General features: G+C 45.6%; 1 protein-coding gene across 1 annotated transcript; it reads right to left on the bottom strand.

The window, feature by feature from the left end:
- Positions 1 to 7,038: 7,038 nt before the first annotated feature.
- LOC148219667 (uncharacterized) lies at positions 7,039 to 13,690 on the bottom strand. The gene is made up of 2 exons (XM_088156465.1): positions 12,806 to 13,690; positions 7,039 to 7,179 (listed from the first exon to the last, which is right to left on the bottom strand). The coding sequence occupies exons 1-2, from the start codon at positions 13,688 to 13,690 to the stop codon at positions 7,039 to 7,041; spliced, it is 1,026 nt and encodes a 341-aa protein (XP_088012591.1).
- Positions 13,691 to 14,355: the final 665 nt, after the last annotated feature.

Genomic DNA, 14,355 nt, shown 5'->3' with positions numbered 1-14,355 from the left:
TCATGGGAACTGACCAAGTGGGTGACAGCTGGAACCTCAGCTGGAGGAGAAGGTTGGGATTTTTCAAAGATTGGGATGCTGCAGTTAAATGTTCCAATTTAAGGCTGCTGCTGATCTCAAACTGGGAGGGGCTGTTGACTCTCTTGAGAGACCAGATCTCTCATGCAGAGAGATCCAGAGAGATTGGAGCATTGGATTTCCTGGGGAAAAATCTGCTGCCCACATGACCCTGGCCCTGGACCTAAGGCTGCATTCCACAGGACATGGGTGCCATTCCTGGTGGGGCACAAGGGGAAGGTTGTGGAAGCAGAGGCCAGAGACTGTGTGAGGGAAATAAAGACAATTTATTTATTTATTCTTAAATAAGAGGTTGTAAGAGCCTTGCTGGTGCTACTGGCGGGGGGACCTCTTGCAGTGGTGGGAAGAGTCCTTAGGGTCAGGGGCCTTTCTCTTTAGGGACCGCTGGGGCTGCCCAGGTGAGGAGCACCTGCCTTGGGTGAGACCAGAGGGTCTGGGGCTGGTGCTCTGGACAGAGGGACCTGCCTCCTCCTGGAGCTGGTCCTGCTCTGGAGACACTGGCACAGCTGGGGGATGGCTTTGGCCCCTGGCAGGCATGGCCTCCGTTGTGGCAGCTCCCTCTTCTTCCTCCACAGACACTTCAGGGCTGCTGGCTAGAGCCCCTGTCCAAGAGCTGGAGAAGCTGAAACTGGGGCTGTTGGGGCCGGGGGAGCTGGGACTGTTGGGGCTGGAGGTGTTGGGGTTGTTGGGGCTGGAGGAGTTGGGGTTGTTGGAGCTGTTGGGGCTAGAGAAGATGGAGAAATTAGAGAAGCTGGAGAATATGGAACTGGAGCTGCTGGAGCTGCTGCTGGATTCTGGGCTGTCATCCTCATCCACAGCAGCATGGGAGCGCAGCAGCCTCTGGGCCCCTGAGCTGCAGTGTCTCACAATGATGTCGATGGTGTCCTGGATCAGTGGCACTGTGTGTTCCTCCAGGACATCCTGCAGACTCTGGATCATGGTCTCCTGGTCTGGCCCATACACACACAGAGCATGCAGAATGGCGCTCTGTGTGCTCCTTGCCACCCACCACTCGTCCCTTTGGATGGCCTCTACACTCTGGTTCAGCCAAGTCCGCACAGGGTCCAGAAGTTCCCGTCGTTGACGGAAAAGCTGTGCCCAGACCTCGGGCAGGACACCGCCGACAGCTCGGGCTGGTGTCTCTTGAGGAAGAGAGGGATGGGGCGGCACAGGGTGATGGGGGCTGTTCTCATCCTGGCCGCCGGGAGCTCTCCCTGCCTGGCTCGTGGCTGCTGGCAGCTGCTCAGGGGCTGTGATGACAATCTCTAGATAGTCACCTGCATCATCAGAAAACCTGACAGTCTCTATTGCTCCTCTGCAGAGTGGGCACACAGGATTTGTCTGTACCCACTGCAGGATGCAGCTCCGGCAAAACTGGTGGCCACAGGGCAGAGCAGAAGACACATCATCCCAAGTGTCCTGGCAGATGGCACAGTGGCCACCTGTCTCTGTGGCCATATTTGGCCTCTGCAGTACATGGGGAGAGCTGAGGATCAGGAGCTGCTCTCCTTTGCTGGTGTCACACCCTGCAGGAGAGAGGAGGAAGGAGAAGGATACCCTCTCACCTACCTAAATCCCTGTCACCTGCCCATGTCCAACTGTGGGATGTTTCCTGTCAGTGCTGCAAGTACACACTGCCCCAGCTAGGCATGGCTGGGGAATCCCTGCTGGTAGCTCTGGGACTGGCACTGGGACCTGCCAAGAACAGGCACCACTCAGCACCAGAGAAATCTGGCTCGATCCTCCATACCTCACAGTCATGCTCAGTAGGAGTTCAGGCCAGATCCACACTGGGCCCAGCTCTGCCCATGTCTGTATTTAAACAGTGAGGGGTGAGATGTCACAATCCTGCACTTGGTGATGTCACAATCTGCCTCTCGCTGATATCACCCTCCATCAGCAGGTGACCAGTGCATGTTCCTACCAGTGCATGTTGTCAGGAGAAACAAGAAAATACTTTTTCTTGTTTTCAATTTCTACATTTCCATGTTGCTCTCCCTTGGTCATTTCCATCATGTGTCTACAGCCCTGTGTCTCATCTCTGCCCCTGACAGCTTTCCAAGGTTTTCTGTGAGGAGTGGTGGGACCAGTCAGCATGGACTGCTGTGGCTGGATGATGCCTCCTCCTGTCACTGCCTTTTCCTGGGCACTGCTGGGAATTGAAGAACCTGGGTGCTGGTGGCCAGCCCTGGATGAGAGTCTCCCATCTCTGTGAGTTGTTTCCCCACTTCAAGGAGAAGCAGAAAGGAATGTTTTGCTCCAGCCCCATCCACTCCCACTGGGACTTGCCCACAGTGCCAGGTCCCTCTCCACTTCCCAAGTCCCTTGTTTCCAGAAGCCATTGCCTTTGTACTCCTCCCCACAGCCTCAGGAAGGAGCTGGAGTTGCTGTCCCAGCAGAGTGGGGTACATGGGCAAGAGGAACCCTGTGACAACTCAGGAGAGCCCAGGACCCATAACAATGTGGGCCTTGCTGTGCCATCCTCCCTTCTCGCCTCTGGCTATTGTCATCCCTGAGAGTCATCTGCCCAAGCAGTTCTTTCTTCACTTGGCACTAATTTCTCCTAGCTTGAGGATTGGCTGGTGTGAGTCAAGGACGCTGTGTGCAACCACCACGTGGCTCTGCCTCCGGGTGCAGAGATCTCTCCTCAAACCTGTGCAAATGGAGGATGTCCATTGCCAGACTTTGGTGCTTAACAACCCACATGGAAAAAGATGGAAGTTTGCTCATCAGGACTTCTTTGTGTTGTTATTGGGAGGGGTGCTTCTCCTTGCTTCAGTAAGTGCCTCTTAAAGTATGCATTTATATTCCTTTTCATTTGGAATTGGACTTTTAAAGGTGTAAATATGCAAGCAGCAGCTGGAATTTCAGAGTGCCGAGATACTGCCTCTTTTCTGTGGAAACTAAGGCCACAGATACTCCAGGAGATGCATTTCCTGCTTTAAGAGGACTCTTCCCCAAGGTGCTGATTTCATCTTGAGTTCTTTGCACATCTGTGCCCCAGAACATCCCCCCATTAACTTGCTGCCATGATCACATTTAATTTCTTTTTCCCTCCTGTCCCATGTACACTGAAATGATGAAATGATAGAAAGGGTGGGGATGGAAGGGACCTTTAGAGATCATCTAGCCCAAGCCCCCTGCCATGGTCAGGGACACTTTCCACTAGACCACGTTCCTCAGATCCTCATCCAACCTGAACCTGACCACTGCCAATGATGGGACATCCACAACATCCATGGGCAACCTGTTCCTGGCTTTCACTTGAGCAGAGGGGCAGAATTCCCTCCCTTGACCTGTTGGACATCCCTCTTTAGACTCAGGCACAGAGGGGATTCAGGGCTCCAAGCACACAGTGCCAGCTCATATCCAATGTTTCCTTTCCCGGTGTCATCCAGTCCTTCTCCACAGGGCTGATCTCAATCCATTCATCACCTCTATTGTTTTGTTGTTTCCCATCCAGATTGATTGGTGTGGAAGGAAAGCCCAGTGAATACCATAAAATCCCCCAGTTTCTGGATGGACTTTGAAAACAGGGTCCTAGTTGTGACCCAGCACCTGTAGGCCAACACCTGAGAGAAAAAACATAAATAAAAAATAATTCATATGAGGGGAATGGTTGGAAAATTAATGAAACTATGTCAAAAGAGAGTGCTTATGAAAGTAAGTAGTTCTTGAAGGAAATGCCTAACAGGAAAGCATCCTATCAGATGCTGAGCAGTTGCAGGGGGCCACTGCAGACAGCAGAGAGAAGGAGTTCTGTAAATGCAGAGTGCTCAAAACCATCCTTAGATGACTTTGGAAAGTGGTCCCTTCACACAGCAGAAACCCAAAACCATCTGTGACTTACCTTCACCTGCTGGGAGGAGATGGAGGAAGATCAAATGGATCATTTAGAATTTTGTGCTTGCCAGAAGCAACCACAGCAAAGCACTTTCATGTGGACAAACCACAATTTGAAGATTCAGCTGGAGCTCTGTTCTAAATGTTTGTTTTCTAAGTGCTGTTCCTGGGAATGCTGCAACTCTACTCTGAAGGAGCCTGCAAGAGGGGAACTGGAATAACAGAAGGGAGAAGCTGAGTGTGCAATTTCTGCACACAGTTTGCTCCTGACCAGCACCTGAAGACTGTAACATAAGCCCCTGTGTTGGACAGGGGATTCCAGGTTCCAATCAGCTGCTTTACAGGGTTAGCTATGGCAGCCAGCCCTATACTGAGTGCCTTTGGTGACACTGGACAATTTATCAAACACAGATGCTGGGCACTTGATTGCAATGAGGATGTAAAGATACACAAATATAACCATGCCTCGTGCAAAAGGTTATGAAGCAGACTCTGGGTCCAACAGAGGGCAACAAAGGTGAAGGTGGAGCATCTCTCTTATGAGGAAAGGTTGAGGGAGAGGTTCAGCCTCAAGGAGAGACTTTTAAGAAGGGACCTCATCCCTGTCTGTCAGTATCTGCAGGGGGATCTCAGAACACGGATTAGGCTCTGGTCCAAGGGGCCCAACAATGGCACCAGAGGAATGGGCAGGAACTGATGCCCAGGAAATTCCACCTGAACATGGGGAAGAACTTCCCTGTGCAGTGACTGAGCCCTGAACAGATTGCACAGAGAGGCGGTGGAGTCTCCCTCACTGGGGATATTCCAGATCCATAGGGACACGATCCTGTGCCACATGCTCTAGGATGGCCCTAGAGCAAGGAGGTGGGACCAGATGACTGACTGTGGTCCCTTTCAATCTGACCCATCCTGTGATTCTGTGATTCTGTGAACTGTGAAATTCTAATGCACTTTGAATGGCAAAGTTGGAGTGAATGTGTAATGGTACTTTGTACACAAAAAGAGAACTCAGGTACAGGCCTAACTTTGTCTTAGTTTTCTGTTCTTCATCTCTACTTTTAGGTGACTGAAAGATTTATGGAATAAAGCAACCAGGGTAAGAGGATGTTTTTGTTGCTGAAGGTTAAGCAGGCTTTTGACTCATGAGAAAGGGAGAATTTGTGACCATTTTTGAATTACAAAAGTGAATTCTTAGAAGTGCTCAGGAGGGGGATATATCTGGCTCCAAGTGTGACTAAAAGTTTGTATTTTCCGTCTTGCTCTTTTTTCCCCTTCTTTAATTTCACACAAATTTCAGGGAATTGTCTTGGAGCCAGTGATTTCTGTATCAGCCTTTTTTATGCACCCTCAGGGGCTGAAACCTGACATTTTAATAAAATGCTTGTTTATAGCAACTGTTTTTCGAAGTCAATGTTTGTGAAAAAGTGGAGGTTTCTATTGATTGGAAGAAGAGTCTAGAATGTCATGTAGTGGTGTAGTAACTATCTCAGTTACTGCTCAGGCAAAGGCTGTCTTCCAGTTTTATGTGTTGAGCCAAAGCCCCAGGGAGCTGTGTCTGACTCAGTCTGGCCATTCCCTGTGCAACCTTCTCATCCTCTTGGGGATTTCACTGAAGTTCTCCTTTGTCTTCACTCAGCCTTGGGGAGACGTGGTCATCCCCCTGCAGGGCAGGACTTGGGACACCTCTGCCCACCTGTAACACACCCTTCAGACAGAGCCTTGGAGCTGGCACTCCTCGTGCCTCTCTCCCCATATACTGAGGATTGGGTGAGACTTTCCACATGCTGACAGAGCTCAAACCATGGCACTCATGCAGTGAAGTAGCAGAGAGGAAGATGCAACAACCACCTACTGCAGCTCAGGCAGCTGAAAGAGACCCATGTGGAAATAGCAAATAATGTTGACCTCTTTCTACCCTGCATATTGTAGCTTTTATTCTCTCCCAAGACTTCATTTTATTATTGCAACAAAGTAAGGCCACTACCATGGAATTCAAGCACGAGCTAAGTGCTGGCTTACACCAAAACCGTTTTTATAGAACCACACCAGACTTGTAATAACACAAACAGCAGCAGAATCTTTTCACTCAGCTGATGTTTACTGAAACGTCACACTCAAATTTTTAAAGGCAGAAAGAGATTGAATCTCTTCACCAACTTGCAACCTAAACTGCACTGAAATGTATGAAGTGAGTATTAAAAAGAAAATTATTTTTAAAAGCTGTTTTCAAAGAATGAAAAGAAATCCCTCCCACAGCACTGGATTGCACTCCAGCCAGGAGGAACACATGCTCCTTCTGAAGAGAGCATGTGCTTAGGAAATAGGCTTGCACTGGCATCCCAAGACATGCAAGATGCTTTTATGAGCAAAATATTCACAAGTAATAGTTACTTGGACACGTCCCAGGCCTAGGTTGCCCGGTTTGAGGTACAGCAGGGCAGCCTGAATTTTGAACTTGCCCCTTTCCAAATCAAAACTGTGTCCCTCAGACTTCTTCAGTTTTACCTCTAACTTGTGAGTTAGCTTAATGAATGTTCTTCATTTGGTCTCCTTTGGAAATTGATTGTCTGTAGGCTAGATGTCAAAATTAACTTGTATTTCTGGCTCTAGCCTTTGTTCTTCCAGACCTTTCTCACATATAATTTGCATCTAATTGTGTGGTGCATCATATTTGTCTCTAGATTCATGGACAGGAAAATGTGACCAAGCAATGGATGGAATTCTTTAATAGAGCACAGGATTAGGCACCTTGCAGCCTGTTACAGTTTGGAATCTGTGTGTGAGGGAAGCTTCATTAAATCAATACACTATGGATTATTTAAATGTGAAAATAAATCCATGAGAGCAGTGATCCAGGTGAAACTGACATGATCTGTCCTTTTATTTCCAGTTCCTATCTCAGAGATTTAACAAATTGTTATTTTTCAGAATATCTTTTCAGTCTGTTTTGTTAAAACATGAATTTAAATGTAGTTTTATCTGGTTTTTCTGCTTGACATCACCTCAATTTCCATGTCTCCTCTGATTTTTGTTCTCCTTGCATGGCTCACATCCCTGCAGCCTCTCCCTGTGGGATCAGTGTTTCCTTGTGCAGACATCCAGAACACATTTTCAGTGTCACTGGGATGGTGCCTGAAGCTGTTTTGAGGAGCAGCACACGGTGGCTGGAGCAGCCCGGTCACCCAGATCCTGCAGCTGCTGCCAACCAAAGACCAGTGCAGGACTTTCTGTGTTTCTCAGTTTGCAGGGAAACGATCCCTGAGAACAGAACAGAAGAAACCAAATCATGGCCAAGATGTGAGCCTGGCTTCAGACACCCTGCAGGGGCGGGCAGGCTGTCCGTGTGTCCTGCACACTGCTCAGGATAGCACTGTAAGGACGGAGCTTGGAACTTGTGGGACTGCCTGGATTATTTAATTTTTAAAAGTAGAGTTTGAACCATATCAGGGATTTGAACGAGTGCTCTACATAATCTATTACATAATTAATGTAGCCTTAAAAGACCATTTTCTATCACAAAGGTGTGTTGTGAAATCTGCAAAATTTTCTCACACATTCAATTCCAAATTATTTTAAATAATTTTAAATTAAATTGAAAACTAGTTCTGTACAAACTAAATGGGCAGAATCCTTTAGAGCTTTACCTTTAAGTCATATTTTCACCTCTTTGCTTTACACAATCTTGCCTCCTTAGGACAGAATTACAAATGTAAAATGGCAGTTTGATTTATCTAAGAAATGCAGATATAAAGCTTCAGAGCTCAGATATTTAAAATTTATAACTTACTTTAAATGACCAATAAAGTAATAGTGTTATTAAGGTAAAAAGGAGTCTTCTGTGGGATTCATATTACATTCCTTTTTGGCATAAATGCCTGGATGACAAACAAGTAAACAGATTTAAATTCACAGTATCACTTTTGGAGGTAAATATTGTGTTTATTTTGCATTTTTCACTTAGTGTGAATACAATAAGTCAATGTAATGGCTGAAACTTAAATGCAGAACAGCTCTGCCAACCCTGCCTGCTCTCATCATGATGAGGTGACTGGTAGTGACAGTTTTTCTTTTTCTCCAAACCAAGGCTGTCAGTGTTTCTGTGTTTGTATTAATGACAAGGGTAGAGTGTAATTTTGTGGCTTAATGGAGGGCAAAGCAATGTCTGAATTAAAATTACTTCATTTTTTTCTTTGATTATGTATTTTCTCTCATGAGTTTGAAAGTAAAGGAAGCCCTTTTTGGAAATGCTCAGAATTCTCTGTGTCCTCAGTAGTAGCCAAATAACCCCTCAAACCAGTTTCCCTTAAGCTAACTAACCAAAAATATGAGGTCTTCTCACTTCTTTTAAACACAGAAATCTCCCTTCAACAAAGCAAAAAAACCCCAAACCTGTTTTCTGAATCCTCTGGAAAATCTGACTTATTCAAGAAAGCATAATTTTGAATGTGCAGATTTTCTGCTTATCATTCATTAAGATACTTCTTGAGCCAGACTAAAAATGCTCTTTATAATGGTTTAACACATCTGATTGAAATAAAGTCACTTGAAATTTGGCCTCAATTTTCAATGATTTTTTGAATATGAGAATGTCCATTTGGTGGGAGGAACAGAATAAATTTGCACAGTTCCATTATGGCTTTATGTTCAACAAATAGGCCCTCTCCTTCTACCTTCTCTGACCTTAAGCATTAAAGTAAGACCCTGGCTTTGTAAATGCAGCTCAAATATAACTGTTTCTGCTATTTTGCTTAATGTCTTTTGCAGAAGCTGAAAATACTCAGTTGCAATTTGCTTTATGGCATTCTTTGTAACTGAGGGACTGAAAAAAACCCACATGAATTTCTGCCATCAATACAAAATATGTAGAATAGCATTGCAAAGACTCTTTATCAATACTCATGTTTTGCTTTACATGTAGTTTTATTAAACTTATACTTTGGAATAAAATTTACCTAGCATCCTTTCAGTTCAATTACAGCAATTGTTTTTCAGCAGCATAATTTTTCTGTAGGGTTAGACAAGAAAAGTAATCACTTCAGAAAATCCACATAAATCCACATACTTGTGCAGTATTCTCATGGCTGGTTTCACCTTGAGAAGGTCTGGAATGTTTGCATCTTTATTGAATGAGACAACGAGAAACCTAATGTTTCAGGACAAGGAATTCAGCTGAACCATTAAATTACAAAATGACCCTCCAAAAATCAGAGCAAGGTCGTTTAGACCAAATAATGTGCAAATATTATGGTCCAGTGTGTTCTTTGCAAGGCTGTATTATTTATAGATTGGATTAAAATCAGCACCTCCAAAATCCACAGGTTTTCTTGGGAATGTTACAGTAAGGCAAGGAAGTCATGGACAAGGAAGAAAAGAGGGACATGATCTGAGCAGCTAAAAAAGGATGTGCAGTGTCATCCTTCTGGGGCAATTCTTGAAGGCAACTCATCAATAGGAACAGAGAGTGTGCTTTGGGGAGTCTTTGCAGAGAAAGATTTAAGGTTTGTAGAGGAGCAAAGCAGTTAATTTTTTGTAAAAACTTTCCATGTGATCTTCCACTTCCTTTCACTTAATTTCCAAATTAAATTAAAAATTCGCCTCCTTGTGATGCTTACAACATGAGTGCATCCTTCTCCCAGAAGATGGGAAGAGGATCACAGAGTGAAATATTCCTACAGCTTCATGAGCATATGTCCCTTGTCTGTCTCCACTGCATCTCCTTCCATTCTGGAGGTTCACTGGTCACTCACAGTAAGATGACAGTGAGTGATAGAGAACTTTGGGGACAAATACCATGTTGGTCTCTGCAGGGCTTGATGGGATTGTTGCAGAGATCCCGAGGCCAATGGCTGAAGAGAGACAGATGGGAATTGTCATGATGACAAGGAGCTGGTGCTTGCATCAAGGTTTTAAGGAGAAGGCTATAGCAGAGTTGTCTCTTATCGAGCCAGGGGAATAGTCAGTGAAATCCAAGGAATCTCAAGAGAAATGGACCAAAAGAGACATGGGAAAAAACCCGTCTTTAAAAAAGATGTAGAATATACCTCAAGAACTGTTATTACAACAATGCTCATGTTGTTGTTTCTCACTTACACCAATTTTTACCAAATCTTCTTTCACAGCTTCTTTCACAGGTGATTTGTGACTAAGAGCTGATATGCTCTGGAACATGCTCTGTTTGATATAGCACAAATCATATATCCAGCATACAGCCTGATTAATTATGTTAGCTAGTTTCTTCCAAAAGCCCCTCTGGGGTAAAAGGAGTGCTTGGTTTTATTTAAATGTTTCAAGGATGGAAGCCATTTATCTAACTGGTTTGCAAGCTGCTCATAGTTTGACAGATGATAAGACCTTGGCACTGGCTCTCAGTAAGCTCCTACTTGGAACGAGGCTTTAGTCAGTATTGTAAAATTTTTCTAAAGGCTTCCATTATAATTCTTTATCAATCATTTCTTAAACCTCTACAACACAGAGATTTTTGCTTTTATGTTTTCCTTTTTGTTCAGTTTTCCTTATCTTTGGGAGCTCTTTCTCACAAAAGAAGAAATTCTCTTCTAGCTATTGTGGGTCTTGCAGAAAACATTTTCATTTGGGATGCCAAGAAACTGGAAAGCATTTCATTGCCTAAATTTCTGTGCTCTTGTAGATTTTGTTCTGGTACTTTCAACTAAGGCCCTGAGTCCTGGTAAGGTTTTGCTCTTACAGAACTCTGTCCCTAAATGACAAGCCCAAAGCAGAGTTATTTGGAACTGGCACCTGCAACAGGAGACTTCTCTGGGACAGTTAATCCCCCAGATTCAGAATGGAATGCAACAAAGTAAGAATAGTTTTACTGTGTCAGACCAAATAATTACTAAGCCCTGTCATTCATTAGCCTGCCTCCAAAAGAGAGAAACAACAGAGAGTGACAAACAGAAGATTGAAACGAGCACAAAGGGCTGCTATCCTGTGTTTTTTCCTTCATCCAATGTTTTGTAGGTCACATATCTCTTCAGTCAGGCAGGATGCTTTTTTATTTAAAGAAAAAATTCAGCAGAGTTGTTTTAAAAATTGTGTGAAACCTCCAAGTATATAAAAAGCATTCAAGAACTGATCTTTGCAGAGGAAAAAAAAAAACAACTGAAAATGGGTGAAAATAACTTTGAGAAGACAGGTGTTGCTCAAGCCATGATGCTGGCCAGTACTGCTGGCCACTGACTTTTAACATGGCCTGCCTTTTGAAACCAAAAGGCAATTCCAGCAAGAAGTGAAGCTCCTGAGATTTAAGTAACAAAGAAAGTGGAACTTGACTGTCACTTGAGGTCATTGGAGGCTGACAGATGAGGAAGCTGGGAATCTGGGAATCTCGATTGCTGAAACACTGCTCCAAGGCACTATGCACTTCTAGGACCAACAGCTCCAGGATAGATCCATGTTGTGAAGGAACTCCTCAAAATTAAAATGAGGTATCCTGAAGTCTAACTCCAGAGACATCCAGGTCAAAAGACACATATTGAATTGTAGCTCCCACTGGTTTCAAGATAAAATAAAAGACTTCCTTCCTATATATGCAGTTCCCTTTAAGCACAAGCTGCCTTAAGTGTAAGCTTTTCACCATGACTTTTTTTTCCATCTTGTGTTGTGGTAACCCGTGCCTGTCAGGTGCAACAAAAATAGGCAACCAGTATCTGCAAAGTTAAACATTAAAATCAAGGTTTCCAGGACCTGAAAACACACCTGTACATAACAAAGTAGAGAAGGGTGGGAGGAGATGTGCACAAAGACTCGGAGAGGAAGAGAGAAGAAAGATTTAAAAACTACTCATCCTTGTCCATTATTCCACCTGAGTGAACAACTTGCTGTGCAATAATTATAGCATAATATAACAAAATGATCAGCCATAGCATTAGGGGTTAAAGGGTTACTTTTTTTTTAACAATACACTGCTGCTATGGGGATGGGGCACATTGTCACTCATTACTAATACAGTAGATAATATACAATATCAACTGGATTCTGTCCACTTGTGCATAGTGCTCACTGTTCTGTGTGAAGTAAGTTGGGTGGTCATTGCAATTTTAAATAAATTCTAGTGTAAAAGTAACACTATACTTCTGGTCACCATTCTTATTAATCTTTAATTCTAACTTGTCAGCTATTGGCCTCCTGGCCCTGGAGATCATTGAAAAACACCTTTTGTGCTGATTGAAGCAGAGCAATTGACTCAACCATCATAAGACTGTTTCCCCTTGACCTCACATTCACAGCGGAGTCTTTGCAGAGCAAAGGCACTGCTGCCTAGCAACTACTGGGTTCTGGTTTAGGTGCTTACAGACTTAACAATCTATTTCAAATTAGCTCATAACACTGCAAGAACTAAGAACTTTAATGGAATCTTATTTCTCCATGGTTTTTTGCTTCTTTATTCAGGCTTTCCTTTCACAAGTCAAATCATATATGAAGCAAGATTTTCAAATGTGATCACATTTAAGGATGTCAGTCTCAGCCACTGAGTGACTCCAACATTTACAGACTTATTCATTCAGTCCCCTGGCTCTGTGGGACTGACCTAATGGAGACCTCACAAATGCCTTCTGGAAGTCAGACCTGGAGGGGTGAAATCACTTCCCAAAGGCATCGTGGACTCCATTGGCCTTGGATGGGAAATGAAGAGAGAGATGAAGTTTCATAATTTAATCTGAAATGATGACGAGGTTCCCTTAGGGCTGCAGGGGTCAAGTCAGTCCCATCATGGCCTCTTGCTGGGCTGGGGAGAATCCAGAGGCCCGGGGGCCTTCCTCTTTTGGGCACATGGGATCACCCCAGACAAGCAGCCCCTGCCCTGACTGAGATCAGAGGGACCTGCCACTGCTGGCTGCTGCTGCAGCTCCAGCTCCTTTTGGACCAGCTCCAGCTGGGGCTGGTCCCACTCTTCATGGTCGGGCACAGGCGGGCAGTGGCTGGGAACCCCATGGTGAGTGACCTCTGAGGTACCAGCTTCTTCCTCCACATTGGAGCTACTGGTGGGGGTGCTCTCCTCGGATCTGCTGGAGCTGAAACTGCTGGACTTGGATCCGCTGGAGTGGGTGTTGTCCGCCTGGCTGTTGTCCTCATCCCCAGCGCTGCGGGAATGCAGAAGCCTCTGGGCCTCCTTGCTGCACTGGGCTGCAACAGCCTGGATGAGGCCACGGACCAGCGGTGCTGTGTGCCCCTTAAGGACAATCAGCAGCCTCCGGGCCAAGGCCTCTGCATCCGGACCACAGACGCAGAGGTAGCGCAGGATGCAGCTCTCTGTGGCCTCAACATGCCACCAGCGGCCCCGGAATATTTGTTCCAGCCTCTGGCGCAGCCAGGGCTGCACAGAATCCAGGAGATGCTGGTTTTGCTGCAATAGTCTGGCCCACAGCTCGGGCAGGAGGGCACCAACAGACTCTGGCCCTGCAGGCCCCTGCTCAGCTGGGGACAGTGTCCCCTGTGGAGAGGACAGAGGGGACATCTCAGAGCCATGTATGCTGTTTTCATCCACATGATCAGGAGTTCTCCCTGCCAGGCTACGGCCTCCTGGTGATTCTCTACAGGAGGTGATGATCAATTCTACATAGTCCCATTCATCCTGCTCAGAAAACCTGATGGTGTCTATGGGTGTCCTGCAGAGTGGGCACGAGGGATTTCTGTGTGCCCACCGCAGGATGCAGCCCAGGCAGAAGCGGTGGCGACAGGGCAGAGCAGAAGCCACGTCCTTCCAAGAGTCCTGGCAGATGGGGCAGTTGCTGTCTCTCTCAGTGGCCATTTCTGTCTCAAGCCAGACTGGCCCAGACTCTGCTGACATCCAGATATAAGCAGTGAGATGTCACAATAAATCCCTCGGAGATGTCACAATCTGACACCCAGTGAAGTCACCATCCATGACTCAGTTCAATCACAATGAGATATCCACCCCTGCAGACACACAGCATCAGGAGAAAACAAAAATACCAATTCTTGTTTTCAGTTTTTATATTTGCCTGTTGCTCTATCTCAGCTGTCAGCATCACATGTCCTTGGCCCTGTGTCTCATCCCCAGTCCTGACACCTTGCCAAGGAGGTGGTGGGGCCACTCCACTTTTCTCGTTGTACTCCCACTCATCTACAGTGTGCAGGGAGCTGTAAATCAGTGCAGCCAGGCTCTCAGCAGGGTCTTCTCTGCCTTCCTAGTTTGATGGAAACCCAGCTCATGGGAAGTGACCAAGTGAGTGGCAACTGGAAACCTGACTTGGGGGGAAGGGAGTGTTTTAAGCAACAGGAGAGTTTCTCTCCCTCTCCATTCCCATCTTCTTTAATATATCTTCTCAGGAGAAAGCCTTGGCCACATCACAGTAGTCTGAACAACCCCACCCTCCTCAGCCCTAAATACCTAACTTCTGCCAGTGCTGGCCAAGCAGGTCCCTTCTGTGGTCAGTATGAGCTGAATGATGA

Source organism: Sturnus vulgaris, chromosome Z (genome assembly GCF_052056855.1).
Source record: "Sturnus vulgaris isolate bStuVul1 chromosome Z, bStuVul1.hap1, whole genome shotgun sequence".
NCBI classification, from domain to species: Eukaryota; Metazoa; Chordata; class Aves; order Passeriformes; family Sturnidae; genus Sturnus; species Sturnus vulgaris.
This window is presented reverse-complemented; position numbering and strand designations above follow the sequence as displayed.

Bases quoted from the DNA above. Each gene is read 5' to 3' on its own strand.
- LOC148219667 (XM_088156465.1), bottom strand. From the start codon at position 13,690: ATGGCCACTGAGAGAGACAGCAACTGCCCCATCTGCCAGGACTCTTGG. The intron at 7,180-12,805 runs GTCCAAAAGGAG...TTCTGTTCTCAG, and splicing joins ACCAGCCCCAGCTGGAGCTG to GGATCGTTTCCCTGCAAACT.